The sequence below is a fragment of the Polyodon spathula genome, chromosome 59 (assembly GCF_017654505.1).
Source record: "Polyodon spathula isolate WHYD16114869_AA chromosome 59, ASM1765450v1, whole genome shotgun sequence".
Taxonomy (NCBI): domain Eukaryota; kingdom Metazoa; phylum Chordata; class Actinopteri; order Acipenseriformes; family Polyodontidae; genus Polyodon; species Polyodon spathula.
The window spans coordinates 201,698-217,093 of record NC_054592.1 but is presented as its reverse complement, the minus strand read 5'-3'; the positions used below and the strand labels follow the sequence as shown (position 1 = coordinate 217,093).

The 15,396-nt window shown below is 43.6% G+C and overlaps 1 protein-coding gene across 1 annotated transcript; it reads right to left on the bottom strand.

The window, feature by feature from the left end:
• Positions 1-5,684: 5,684 nt before the first annotated feature.
• LOC121307863 (RNA-binding protein 38-like) lies at positions 5,685-14,398 on the bottom strand. The gene is made up of 4 exons (XM_041240170.1): positions 13,923-14,398; positions 11,591-11,714; positions 11,073-11,127; positions 5,685-6,599 (listed from the first exon to the last, which is right to left on the bottom strand). The coding sequence occupies exons 1-4, from the start codon at positions 14,127-14,129 to the stop codon at positions 6,290-6,292; spliced, it is 696 nt and encodes a 231-aa protein (XP_041096104.1). The 5' UTR covers positions 14,130-14,398; the 3' UTR covers positions 5,685-6,289.
• Positions 14,399-15,396: the final 998 nt, after the last annotated feature.

Genomic DNA, 15,396 nt, shown 5'->3' with positions numbered 1-15,396 from the left:
TGATTCCCATCAATGCTGACAACCCTCTGCTTACCTGTCACCTCCACTCAGCACTGCTGTTTCCAGTGTAAACCTGGACTGGAGTTTCATGCCAGCGGGCAGGGGGGGAGAGGCTCTACCCCACGCTTGTGTTTACACATCACACAGCGACAACTCCAGCGCTAAAACAGCACAGACATTAAGAAAGGTTTCAGCATGAGACACACTTTGTGCCTGCAGGGTAAATGTTCTTAAAGGACTATACAGGGCGAGTCATGCAGTCAGGAAAGCGCAAGTTTGTGTCCTGGCTTTGCCAAGTTGTCAATCTTGGCTTGTGACCCTACTTGAAGGGTGGTTTGGCCCTGGTGTTCACACAGGTTGTGGAGGGACTGTGACAAACTTACTCCTCGTTAGAAAGAAAAGAAGCTGTGAGCAGATGTATCACCCAGGGGCTAATTAACATCCCTGCAGCCTGTGATTAGTTATATTTAGCTGCTAGTTAGTGGTTCAGTTAATGGGGGTCGATGGATGTGTGTTTTGCTTACAAATGCATCTTTTTTTTGACAGTCTGGGTGACGCCAAAACCACTTTGCATAAAAAAAAAGAGAGGTGGGTGCCTCATATCCGATGGGGAAGTTGAAGCCCAGAAGCCCTTTCTCTTTTTTTATGCAAAGCACCTCTTGGCAGCAGCCAGATCCCTGTACTGTGCATTCAAACCAGATTGTATCTAATCGTAACAACTGTAAAGCAGAAAATGATTCACGTTGCACCTGGAATTCATACACTGCCAATCAGGCAGCATGCAGTATGTTGCCTTGAGGGAATTCAAATATAACATATAGATCTGGAGGCAGAGGCATGACCTGTCACTCCAGCACTGGCCCTCACCTGCAGCTAGTTATTCAGCATACTGCTTCTTTTAACAACCTGGACACGTTTGTTTTGATATTGTTTTCTATTAATAAATAGGCTGGGTTTGTGAACTGCGTTGCTGCTGTGTGAGATTTCATTACTTCAAGGGTCTGGCTGGTGTTGAAGAAGAAGTTACAGTCAAAGAAGCAACACACAACAAAAATACCACTGCACTACACATACATACACTGCCAGGACATTTTCCTGCTACACCAATATATGAGAGATCGTGTGTGTGTGTGTGTGTGTGTGTGTGTGTGTGTCTTACAGCTTGTTGTCACTTCAGTGAAGGAGGAGATAACAGAGAGGGGTGGGGTTGGGGAGATGTGTGAATGCATAGACTAGATAAGGTAATCTATGAGACGAGGCCCACCCCCCCCCCCCCCCCCCCCCCCCCCCCCCCCACCCCCCCCACCCCCACACACACACACACACACAGAGACACACACACACACACACAGAGACTTGGGGGCGTAGGGACCAGGGGAGTGTGACACAGCTTGTTTTTCTTTTGGGGGTTGGGGGTAGTTGAAGTGTTTTTAATTGCAGGGGATGCGTGGGAGGGAGGGAAGCTGTTTATCACAACTCAACATGCCTTTCTCAAAATTAGTTGCTTCAAAAATACACACTGTATTTAACTATGGGCTCTGTTCTCTAGCATCTTTATAGAATTCCTTAATGGTAGAATGTTCTGATGTGGGTTCTGATAAGTAATTCTATTGTAATATTATCTGAGCATATGAAAATAACACATACTTACCACAGTTCAAATAAACACATATATAGTTTATTGTTGAAATGGACCTGATGTAATAGACACAAAGCTATGCCCCAAAGACAGGTCTGGATGAGATCCATTCTTATGTTGTTTCGTGCACATTGTCTTTGCGTCTTTATGAATTGTCATGGGCTGAATAAGATTCAATAACATGATCTCCAGGTTTCTGTGTAGCTATAAACACACCAAACAGACTGTTGCAAATGGGTTGGTATTCCCCTCCTGAGAGACACTAACAATACAAGCCTGTAGAAATAGTACTGGGCAGCATTAAGGTATTAGTCAGAGCCCTTATACCAGAGGAGCAGCGTTCTGCTGTCTGACCAGGAGGGCTGGAGTGACCCAATCTGTCAGCACTGGCTGATGGTGGCTCGAGGACAAGTGTCGCAGAGACAGCGAGGGGGGCTAAGACAGAAACAGAGTGGCAGAGACAGAGAGAGAGGCTGGGAAAGGGGGGTCATCTGAGGAACAGCTCCAGGGAACAGTATTAATACCCTAATCCCTATTGCTGCTGCATGCTACCTTGTCCTGGAACCCACTCCCTGCTTCTGTCACATTAAATCATCTACCTGCCTCCCTGTGCAGCTTTAACAGTGCATTGGAATCATTGCTCGAACTACCGCAACCCACTAAAACTGCATAAAAAGAAAAACAACATGTTCAAAACTACACTGAGCATGCAGTAAATATTGCACAAACAGAAAATAGAAATTGGCGAGCTAGTCAATTAGTAGCGAACAATTGAATGGAAAGAATATTGTTCTGCACCGGCAGATAAGATGACAGTGTGCAATGTGACTGCAGAGGTTTGTTTCTTGGAAGGGAAGCTGACAGCACGTTATATGATTATAATATAGTATTCGCTTGCAGAAGAGCGATGATTAAGGAGCATATTGGTGACTCCGCAGAAAGCACTTCCCAGCCGAAGAAGACCTTGCAAATCAACGGGGGCTGCTGGTTGAGCTCTGTTCCAGACATCCTTGCCACTTGGTATTCATCAAAGAGACAGCCAGCAACCGGAGAACCAGCCAGCTTTGCCAACGCACAGCATGCACATTTCCTCTCTGTGAGATGTAATGATCACAAATGGCTGTCACCTACTGTATTAATATTTACTGGTATACCCCAAGGAGACAGACACAGATATTAGTCATAAAGGAGTAACTAATGAATTGAAATGCACGAATGTGTGCTGCTAGGCTGGCTTCAATGCAGTTGCACTTATGGGGGTAGGTAACATTAGGTAGTCTGTAGAGACAGACGAAGCTTAGTGGCCCTGTTTACGAAACTAATCTAACTATATGCGAATACATCTTGGGAAAAGAACCATGATTCCTGATTAGCCCGACTCCAGCAGTGGAGCCAGCCACCCCGCCATGTTATGGATACTTTGCAAAGACTTTACTCCTTTGTTCATAGGGTTGTGTAATTGGTGAATAGAATCAGTGACTCACATTGTACTGGCATGGCTTTATCTCTCTGGGGCTGATCCCCAGCACATAGGAACGCAAGAGTATATTTGCAAGAATTCCTGGAACATGGGAGGATAGATGGGCCAGCCACTACCAACACTGGGCAGCAAAGTGAGCCATCGAGAGGCTTCAAGAAAACAACGCGTGTTGATATTTAGTCCGCACCAGGCTCACCATCCCCCCAACTCCAACGTCTGCAGCTCCATCGGTCACCCATCTCCTAATCAGGGCCGCCATGAGCCCAGGACAGTGCGCGATAGCAACCTGCTTCCTGCACCCAGGCACCCAGTTTAAAAACACCAAGCAATCTAAACTCAGCTGCCTAGAGAAGCCTCACATGGCTTCCGTATAACAGTTACGATTTTTGGTGAAGCAAAAATCATGTTTCAATGCAGCAGGACAGTAAGTTCTCCAAGTGTTTTTTACAAGGTACATGAAATGTTTTTTTCCCCCTTAATATATTCCAGTTATAGTCCATTAAAATGTTTGAAGACACATTAATGCGAGATGTTTAGGTGCTTCGATCAGATCAGAATCACTCTAAGCTCTTAGTTTGCACATTAAGGCCTCCAGGCAGGACTATATTAGCATATATTTTTGCCAATTTTCATCCATAAACAGAGAAATGGAGTCGAAGAAGAGTGCAACAGACAGTTCTAGGAATCCTCCCAAGGCTAACATCGACTCTCATTTGTGTTAGACTGGAGAAGTGGGTTGGTAGAAAGACTTCAGGACTGAGACAGCATGGTATTAATCACACAGCTAACACATGGGAGCACTGGAATGTACTCAGAAAGGGCTCTGGTTAGGGGAGTTATGCTGGCAGGGTTTGCAGCGGCTATTCTCTGCTCTGTACACGGAGCAGGCTAGACAAGTAGAATTGATATGGGACGGGAAGGGCTGGCAGGCAGGGATGTAATCTGCACAAGCGTGCTGTGAAAGCACCATGCAGCCACTGCCAGGATTGACAGTCACAGCCAGGGGGTACAGAGAGAAGAAGTGATGATTCAAGTGCTACAGGGGGCTGTAGTCTGATCCGGGCAGCAGGCATCCCCTCAGCACACGCTCTATGGATGGACAGGGCGTCTTGTTTTCTTCAGTTTTAGAAGTCGAAACGGATGCACCTGTCAGTTCTGTAGTTTTGTAACCGGGGTAACCAAGCTGCCTATACATTGCTACTACAGATGGTGCATCTGAACTTGCTTTACTATGCAACTACACAAAGTCTCAGATAAGTCCAGGTAACGTGCAGGATTTGAAGGATGTTCTCCAAGCAAAACCAGGACTAAAGTGTGATGCGGATTTCATTAGCAAGCACTTTGAGTTTCAACAGAGGGCCAGCTTAATTAGACCTTTTTAATAGTTGACATTTCCTAAAAAGTTGCAGAGTTCAAGTTACTTATAAAATGTTTAATCTCCAACCGTTTGAGATCTTAGGACTACTAAAAAGGTCTAATTAAGCAAATTATAAGTTCAATTAAGGGTTCAGTTGATTAAGAGCGAAGTTTGAATGAAAACCAGCAGACACAGGGGGTCCCGGGACCAGGGTTGGGAAGCCCTATCCTTGAGGCCGCAACACCGAAAGCTTCAGCCCCTACAGGTGAAAGAGTGCTACTGCAGTAATATATATATATATATATATATATATATATATATATATATATATATATATATATATATATATATATATATATATATATATATATATATATATATATATATATATATATATATATATATATATATATACACACATATATATATATATATATATACACATATATATACACATACTCCATCAACCTGTTTGTCAAATCACTCCACAGAAAGGTTAGCAGTGAAAAGGAAGACAGTGAAACATTACTGCAAGAACACACAAACAGCTTTTGACATTTTATAATTACAATTTATTTTTCTTTTTTTATTAATTTTTTTTAAACAAATTTGCCCATTTCCATGGCTGCAACGTATATAAATAACAGTAATCAAATCTTCCAAATCTACGTGTCAGCTCACCGCTGCTTCTTTGTAATCTCCCCCTCCCCGTGTGTGTGTGTGTGTGTGTGAAATTGTCTTTATTCAACAATCTTTCTTCAGAAGCGTCTGATCATCAAAAAAAAAAAAAAAAAAAAAAAAGATTAAATAATAATAATTCAGGGTAATAGATCTTTTTCAGCTATTTTTTTCTTAAATATCTTGACATGAATACTGTAGATGTATCTTAAAGTTGCAGCAATTAAAAAAAAAAAAAATTAAAATGAAACAAGTGTACGTCAGACGTATGAAAAATATTACTTTGTATTTAAAAAAAAAAAAAAAAAAAAAAAAACACAACCAGAATAATTCTTTTAGAAGTTCAATATTTATCGTTACTTAAAGTGAAGCAACTACCTCAGAAATATTTCAGAATGCTTTTCACCAACCCCCCCCCCCCCCCCCCCCCCACCCCAATTCTCTCTCAAATCCTGTATAACTTTAGTAGAGCATCTCGTGAATCTAGTATAATACACCTTGTGGAGAGAGAGAGCGAGAGAGCAAGAGAGATGGAAGAGAGAGAGAGAGAGAGAGAGCGATTGAGCAAGAGAGAGAATATCTTATCTACATTTTGTTTTTTAAATTGGCTTGTGGTGTTGACATCTCCAGTGACCAGCTCTTCTAATACATTTTGAATCAATAGCCAGCGGTCTTCAAAGTCCTCCTGCTATGTGGTTTGATTTTCCTCTTTCTGTAGAACAGAGGGTGCTAACTTCAAGCCTGTCTTCTGTAGTACCTCACCATTATGAGACATCCTCCAAACACAGTGAAGGTGATTGGTAGAGGACGATTATCGGTGAAAAAACTGCTCAAGATCTTTGTATTTCTTTCTAGTCCTGTCCCCACCTTTCAAAATTTAATCTGAGCTCTTTTTCCAGTGACAGAGTACCGGAATCCCAGCTAATCCTTGGTCTTGCCGATTACAGTTTTTTGGTTTCAACAACAATCTTCTCGCAACAAGAGAGGAGGGAAGTGAAATGGAAGCCCTTGTTGCAATCCAGTTTCCTTCCGCTCGACAGCAGTCCTCTTTATTATAGTGCAATAAGTTGATCCCCTTCCCCTCGTGCGATTATTGCCACCCTCGTCCCCCCATTGACTCACCCCCAAGCCCAATCTACTGCAGGCGGTCGGGTTGGACCTGCTGGGAGGGGTACTGTACGAAGGCAGCGGTGGGAGTGTGGGCAGCTGTGGAGAGGGGCTGCTGCATGGCACTAGCTGCTGCGGCGATGACAGTGGGGTGGGGGTAGCTGTAGCCCAGGAACCCGGGCGAGGCTGCGTAAGGGTACTGCTCGAAGGCGGCCGAGGCGTACTGGGCGCAGATGGCATTGTAGTCGGCATAGGGGGAGCCAACGGAGGACAGCTGGCTGGGGATCATCAAGCTGGGCTGGATGAAGGCTTGAGGGTACATGTACTGCTGAGCCAGCCTGGGGAGGAACAACAAGACACAAGTTATACAGGGGGAGCAGAAGCTACACTAACCTGGTGACTGGAGAGCTCTCCAATGGAAGGCTTATTGAGCTCCACAATACAGCCCTTTTGATTTAGAGCTAAAGTCTGGGCAATCAGCAGCACGCTGGAGCAGCAGGCAGTTAGTGAACGGTTACAGTCCACACTGCAGAAGCAATTGTGAAAGCAGGCTTGTGTGTTGCACTGCAGACAGAGAGAGTTGCAACATCATGCATGGTACTATTCTTAGCAGAACTGAAAAGTGAGCAGCTACACGGTTAGCACTTCCAAAGAGGTGTTGTTGGCTAGACTGCAGTGTACGGCCTTCTTTTAAAACACTCACTACATTCGGTAGACAAGGTTTTTGTTCAACTTTATGTGGAGGTAGCTAATCTAGACCACAGTTATTTTTATCTTTAGCCTTGGAGCAAAGAGCTGGCATTGTGTCCTCCCCTGCCTGTCTCCAATGCAGGCTACAGGGAATGGCAATCAGTAATGCCAGAACACAGAAGAATTAAATGTGCTGTTCTTTCCTTTTGTGCAGAGATCAAACAAGACAATGCAACACACACACACACACACAGCATAATATCAAGAAAGCAAATAATGCATGAACAAAATTAGACAGGGCCAAACGCAAAGGGTTCGCTTTCAAAGCACGGAATAAAGGCGAGGTGGGGGTGTCAGACAAGCAATCACAAACGACGACTTGTCTCAACGCTGCACTGCCCAGTGGTGCATACCAGTTTCAATAGGGGTTAAATGATAAAAAAATAAAAAACAGGCTGCTGCTGTCTGCAATACAAAACAAAAAACAGCTTCAAAAGCTCCCAGTATTTGTGTTTGAGTTCAATTATAAAACTGAACTGCAATGAAACAGCACAACCGTGTGTGTGTGTGTGTGTGTGTGTGTACACATAAATACATATATTTCAAAATGTGTTTTTTCGAGTCAACTCATGTCAGCCCCTTAAGGTACACAGGAATGGAGCGGTTCAAACAGTTAGTCTGAAGATACATTTGAGAGTGACTCAAGCATCTTGGAAACTGACAATGTTAATGACCAGATCCAGCCTGCTTCTTGCACCTATTTGTAAGAGTAAGAAAGTTAGCATGACTATTTGTGACACACACACATGTCTTGTTCCTTGTAGGGTTACACGGGAAGCCTCTGATCTTGTTACAAAATAAACAGGTGTTGTGATGCTTCAGTGAGTAGAGCACGCTTGAAACAGACTTTTCAAAAAGCCAATACACCTGGATGTTTCTGTCTGGAACACAGTGTAGAACAGGGGTGTGCTGATACATGTACTCTTAAGTATTTAAATCTGCGTCTATTAAATAAATCCAGAATTAATGTGTCGATTTCTAACAAGAGCAGCTGTCCTTCCCTCACCTTTACAATCAACTACCAATTAAAGGCAATTAACAGCCGACTGGTCACAAATTTTCCTCTCCTCTGGGACGAGGACATTTTTACTGTCGTTCGAAAGCCGTAAGTTATTGTCAGTTCAGTACGGCAGTGAAAATGTCAGCGCTTCAGGACGAGAGGAAAATTAGTTTCCAATCGGATTTATTTCAGATCTGCCAAAAAATATTTCTGAAAAGGCAATTATGAGCAGGGGTATCGGCACACTTCTAGGGTAGAAGTCACAGTAGACAAACTAAGGGCACCTGTCACAGTGTGCATCACCCCCGCAACCCAATCACACACAGAACAAGAGGATTATCACACTTTAAAACCGCAATCGTTGAGGGGCACCGCAAGCCATGCTATAAAAAGGAAGACCGTTTCCTCGAGATGCAGATTAAAATCAAACATTTGAAGAAACACAAAATACACACACACACACACACAAAAAACAAGGCACACTCCACAGCACAGCACTCTTGTCGAACCCAGTGCCGGAGAGCAGGGGCTGTGTCCTCAGTCTGAGAATCTGGCGTTACCATAACCATCGTCCTTCTCTGCAGACCTGTCCCCGCTGCCCCAGAGCACCGGAAAGAAGGATGTTAGAAGACAGAACTCTTGTGGGTCCACCAGTATATTACTGTGCTAAAGGGCCTTGATAGGGATCCGGTCCTAGTGGCTGTGTTCAGAATCGTCACATCGGCTTTATAAGATTAAACTGTATCTATAGTAAATACTTGACTTTTTAGAGAGAACTCAACCATTTTTTTTTTTTTTTTTTTTTTTTTCCCCAGGGCGATATCTAGAGTGTAATTCTGTGCATTACTTTGAGTTTGTGTGGTTTCACACAGAGATTCTTGTTATATCCGGGTTGCAACAAGAGATATTTAGTAAAGCTATAACACTGATATGAGCAGCAGCAGCAGAGTTCAGCACACTGCTAACTCTTCCCTTCCCCTCCAGTTCATAGGGACAGGGCTGGAACGGTTCACTCCTGTGATTATCCATAAACACTGGGAAGCTCTCTGCTCAGAACCGTCTCTGTTTAAAACCATAACAGGAGTCTTTGTTGCTCAACTGCACGGTTCCTGCCACACACTGGAGACTGAAACTAGTTGGCTGGCTAATTGTTAAGAGTGGGGGTCAGGCTTAGGGCTTGCAGGTGGAACTCTGTGCGCAAGCCTGCAAGTATTCACTCCTCGCTCAGTCAACTGCTGTACAGTTGTTACACAATTTAATATCCTGGAGCGCTGTGAAAATTGTAATGTTGCAAAGCTCCTTCCTTTAATTGGGCAGCTCAAAACATCCTGCAAACCCAACAGAACTGCCAGACACTGCCTTCCTCCACCCCAGACTGAAGACAGCCAGGGCACCAGTCTGTACCATCAAGGAAGAGGAGCTGTCTGTGCTCCTCGCGCAAGACACTTCGGTATCCAGCACATTCCCATCACTAACTCATTCTGATTTCAAAGCAACATTATAAACTTGAGGAACGGTGAGAGATCTTTCAGACAATCATATCGCTTGGTCTTAAACACAGTACTCAACACCCCAAGGGATTCATTTCATTGATCAGCAGCCAGGCACACTGAAGAGAGTCCCCCAAACTCTGCCCTTCCTGCATCTCCAGACCATTCAAGTTACTATTGACTGAAGAGAGAAGAACCCATCTCACAAACCTGCAGGACCTTAGCTGTAGTAAGATCTGTTACAGCGTCAATAAAAACATACAAGTGCACACAACACAGCTGCAGAACTTGAGATAACTCCACAGCATGACATTAACTGTGATTTCTAATATTAATCTAGAGAGAGAGAGATAAAGAAGAGGGAGAATCTTTCATGCATGTTGCCACAACACTCAATATAATCTACCCAGACCTTTAAACACTGAAATCCGGAAAAACTAAACAAACGTCTTCATGCAACAGAAAAGATTTCAACAAAACAAACCCACTCCCCCAGCGCTGCTCTGAACTGCTTCCACTCTCTGATTACTTTAATAATCTTAACCCCTGCCTCCTCCACTTCAACAGCAGCGCAGAACGATCGGATCAAAGGACATCGAAGCAGCTCAGATACTCTCCGATTTACAAAAGGCAGGTCTAGGCAGCCAGACCACTGCAGGTTCAATGGGTATAATTAAATAAGTAAGCCGTTACACAGAACCTGCTCGGATGTTTAACAGGTTAACAAAGGGAAAGGGTGGTACAACAAAGCGGTCTCAGAGAGGAAGGTTCCCTACTCGCACCCCAAGGGGGTTACAGAAGCACGCCCTGGTTAAACAATGCAATGCCTGCGATTCACAACAATGCGCTTTGTTGCTTCAGATCCTAGTATAGGACGGGGAGAGGCTGGCTGTTTCAGTCAGGTGCAATGTGTGTCAATGAGGAGGCATCTCTAAGCAGCAACGCAGGCCTTTCAACAGCATAAAAAAAAAAAAACCTAAAATAAAAACAAATGTGTTCCTGAGGAGGGCATCCCTGGGATCCCACCAGAATGAGCGTCAGGAGAGCCCCCAATGCTACTCTAATGCCATAAAAAAATTAAAACTCAATTGTAGGAAATGACACTATATTAAAAATGTTGACAAACATGTCCATTTGGAGTTTTCCACTCTTCTTTTGAAAGGCTGACACGCAGTGAAAGGGACTGGCGCGCCCTGCTATCTGCACGTTGCCAGGCTGCTCCATTAGCCTGCAGGGAGTGCAAAGTCTGTTTCCCGTTCAGCAGATTTGGCAGGGAGACTCCGTCGTGGTGAACCAGATAAAGCAAGGCTGCTGGGGATGCAGTGGGCAGCTTGACTAACACGAGCGGACAGTGTGGGGCTGCTGGCTGGCCCAGGGTATTGGGAACTATTTTCTATACTTGGTCCTGCAGAACAAATGCTTTTACTGGAGCGAAGCAGCAGCCCTACTGCGCTTTGGGCGTCACTGTTTCCATTGTGACTGAGGGCTTTCCTGAGTAACTACCTGTTGCAGTGGTTGTTATTTTCAGATAAATAAAAAACTTGCCCAGCCACAGCCACCCTCTCACTTACCCATACTGCCTCTGGATTAGGGCTGGGTGAATCTGCTGAACACCAATAGTAAAACCTGAGGGGAGAAGACAGAAAAAAAACATTACTGCAGAGTAGAGGGCTGGGGAATAACTAACCTTGGGGGCGGTGCAGGCAGTGCCTTGCAGGTTGAAATTACAAAGCTGAAGTGGACAGGCGCTGCTTTTTGCTTCAGAAGAACGATCACAGCCTGTCTGTGATGTTCAGCTGCTCTCGGTATGCCAGGAACAGACCTGTGTGATGTCATGTCCTGTCCTCTGTGCAGGCAGTCACTTCGTACACAAATACCGTACTAAACCTAGCATGTTTGCAGCTCTGCTGTGCCCACAGAAAATGATCCAGCAATGATAAACCCCAAACTACTTGTGGTTCTTGCGACTGAAATGAACACTGTTTTTTTTAATCAGCTGGGAGAGTAAGATCCAAAAGCCTTGTGTCACAGTGTGTTTAATATACATTTCATGATTGATTCAGTAAGAGGCACTCTCGAGGGACCTCACCTGTCTGCATGTTGCGGGGTTTGGCTCCCAGGTAAGCCAGGTTCACGTTGGCCTTCCTGCCATCGATGATGGGATTGGGGTCTTTACAGGCCATCTCTGCAGCACTCCGCTCCACCATGGTGACCTACGAGCAGGGACACAAGACAAACGATTGCTCCTCCCCTTCCAACACATTGCTGGCATTCAGGAGCCAGAGCTACATCACTGGCAGGAAACAATCTGCAACAGAAACGCTGGAAACCCCCTGCTTCCCATGCTTGTGCAGAAAACAACAATCTAACCTTTCACAAAAAAAAAAAAAAAAAAAAAAAAAAAAAAAAACAAGATTCAGAAAACGGATATCTGAACATCTGATAAATCAACTGTCACTGGTGCAGGAGTAGTGCCTTTCAAATCCAGCAAGGAAGGAAACTAGACTGCTCTTGCTTTCCAGGTTTAACTGTGAGCTTCCCCTCTGTTTGATTCACCTTATTAAGCTGTTCACGTGCGCTTCAGCAACCCATTTATTGTGCTTTACAATCAGATTTGAAAATGTAGCTTATGCATTGCAGTAAACGCCTGCGTTTGGTTGCCTGTGTGATCTTTAAACTCAAAACCAGTTGCTGGCAACCATGAACATCCTAAAATGTAAAGTCTACAAGCTTGAAATAAAGCAGCTGGTTGTGCAGTTTCACAAATGCCATGTTTGCAGAGATGAGCTGAAAAACATCTTGAATGAGTTTTAACCCAAGCTAAATAAATACTTTCAAGAATGTACCAGAAATTGGGGTAAAACGTATAGGAATGTAGCAAAGTGAAAAACAGAACTTGAAAAGTGTTTAAGAGACCTTGAATTTAACCACGTTTTAGTTCTGTAAAGTTAACAGGTGTTAAAATCAAAAGAGTTAAACAATTGCCCAAAACTTGCCCCCAAAATCAGGATGACAGATGTTCCAGCTGATCCCCATGCTGGGGTTGTCCACACACACCCCCCTCCCCCCTCATAGCAGCCCAACAATTGAAAGCTACAACATGGTAGCTAGCTTCCCCTTCCTTTGAAGGAGTGTCTTCATTGGCACCAAACACACACACACTCCCTAACTGTGGACCTGAACACCAGAAGACTATTCCAACATCACATCACTGAGCTCCAGCGTTTACTCTACATTCCACAACCAAACACACTGGACACCAACGGGCTGCTTCTAGGAAAGGTCCTTCCTTTCAGCTTACTGTAACCAGCTTCACCAACCAATAATGATAGTAGGACACAGACCAGACCTGTCTGTAGTGACCACCAAATCCACAAGACTGCCTGCCCACACAGACCCCTTCTGGTGGTCCCTCGTGTGGTAGTGCACAGTGCTAGGGATTCAGTTTCACCTTGGTTTAAAAGTATGCTAATGTATACTAAGTATGCTAGTGTTAGGTTCCTGTATGATGAGCTAAGGCCGTGTGGGTTCCTTTAAAAAAGCAAGAACTCCTAGTCCCGAAAAAGAAGGAAGGAAGCTGAATCAATTATTCACGCTGCATCGACTTGTACTGTATTCTTGAATGTATTTTTTTTTTTTTTACAAAAGGACTTGCCCTCCAGTCGTGTTAACCTTGGCGCGGAGCTACAGAGCGACATCACTTTGTTATTATACCCCGACAAGCCTACCGGGGTCTGTGTTGACCAGGTCCAGGGACTGAGATATCCCGTCGCTAAAGGCGGTGTTATTAAACCGGGTCCACTAACTCCAGCGTGAGCTGAACAAAGCAAGCTGCTTGAGAGAAACAGCTGCGCTGGTAGGACGGGTATTCACTTGGGCATGGCGTTATCAATACACTGGTGAGATTATGACAGTGCTCTCCTAAGAAAGCCCTCTCGACTACAGTTTTCAATGGGAAGTGTAGCCTGCAAACTGAACTGGTGTCACGCTTTCTAAAACAAGCGTACAGTTGTGTACAGCAGAGAGAGGAGTCCCAGCAGCGTGCAACACAAAGAAAGAAAGGCCAGTGGCGTACTGTTTGTATTGCGTGCGTGTGTGGAGTGAGGCGAACGAGTACAGATCGGCTCCATATCAGACTGAGCCGCTTTTATTAAAAAAACAAGTACAACTCTATATATAGAGAGCGTGTATTTATTTGTGTTAGCTTGCATGCCAAGTACGCTACCTCCAGAATATTACAAAGACCAAATTCGATCGAGCAATATTAACTCATAATCAAATGTATAATAATAATAATAATAATAATAATAATAATCTTAAATTATTTGATCTATAGGGGCAGGTGAAATTCTTCCCAAACTTAACAACTGGTATAGTTTAACACTAGAACATATATAAACAAATAAGACTTATATACTTACAAAGCCATAGCCTCTAGACTTGGAGGTCTGTCTGTCTGTAATGACGACCGCTTCTTCGATATCCCCAAAAACCTGGAAGTATTTTCTTAGGGAAGAGTCCGTGGTATGGTACGGTAACCCACCGACAAATATCTTTGTAAAAGTAGTGTCCTTTTGAACCGTATGCATAGCTTCTGAAGAGCAAATCAAGGGTCGATGCAAAATCATTAAATAATAATAATAATAATACCGATGCGTACAATACAATGTAGAAAGTTTACGTTTTTAAATAGTTTTCTTAAAAATATATATCTTTTTTTAAAACATTATTTAAGATTGACGAGGTAGGCAGTGTCTCTCTGTTGTTTTCCCCTCCAGTTTGTCAATAATGTTTGATTGTTTATTCCATTCGGATATTTCTTTTGGGGTAAATCTTACACTTCTAATATTGTTATTTTTTTTATTTTTTTTTTTTCCTTTTCTTCTTCTTGAAGGATATTCTTTGCATGTGGCTGATCTGCCGTTTGCTCAAGCGGCCGGAAAGGCTTTTATACAAGGTCCGCGTCAACCACGCCCCCTCTGCTTGGAATCCAATGGTACAGTGGCAAAGCCGGCATACACCACGCCCCCTCTCTTAGCCCGGCAGGAGCGTCATCTATAACCCCCCCCTTCATGTCTTGCACCTGCTTTTGTCTCTAAAACACAGCGTGCCTGGCTGGGACGCTGGAGAATTACCATAAGAGTCATCTAGAAGCAAAGAAAATGCATGTTTTTTTTTTTTTTTTTTTTAATTATTATTTTTAAGAACTAAACGTTTACTTTGTAGGGTAATACAATGAGAATGTATGTAGCTTGTGCGTATGTGTTTATTTCATTGCTGGTTGCTAACCCGGGTTTATTTCAATACAATTAAATGCATTTGCTCTCAACAGCTTAAACACTAGAATGTAAAGACATTATATATTTTTTTCCTGAGCAAGCAAGAATCCCACCTCAGAAACTCGCATATATGTTTTTGTGATTTGCAAGCAGTGATACAGCGCACAGTATTTTACACTTCTTCACTCTTCCCCGTCCTTAACCCACCCGTTCCAACACGCGTGGCTGTATCTGCATTGCATTTCTTTACTTGCACCATTCAGCTGTTATATACATATAACCCACACCATGCTCTTCTAGAATGCGCTGACGTGTACAACACATTCTATATAAACCGAGGAATCTGAGAACTGAGAAATATCTTTGAGTTTTGTTTTCTATGACAGGATCATCTGACTTACTGTAGCTTGTGAACTAAACTCAGGCCCATCACCACAACGACGCCCTGCTCACACGAACTCTTTGATAATGTACAGCAATCATTTTCATCTGCAGTATGGTGCAGAACGCCTGAATTGTTTTCAGAAAAGGATGCTGCAGTGCAAACAGAGTATAACAGCTGAGCTATTGAAGTGGTACAGGTCCTGTAAAGGATGCTGCAGTGCAAACAGAGTTG

What these genes read in the sequence shown, in the direction of transcription:
- LOC121307863 (XM_041240170.1), bottom strand. Translation starts at nt 14,129, where the DNA reads ATGATTTTGCATCGACCCTTGATTTGCTCTTCAGAAGCTATGCATACG. An exon ending in AGTCTAGAGGCTATGGCTTT is followed by an intron (nt 11,715 to 13,922) that starts GTAAGTATATAA and finishes CCCTGCTCGTAG; the next exon opens with GTCACCATGGTGGAGCGGAG. An exon ending in CTAATCCAGAGGCAGTATGG is followed by an intron (nt 6,600 to 11,072) that starts GTAAGTGAGAGG and finishes GTTCCTCCCCAG; the next exon opens with GCTGGCTCAGCAGTACATGT.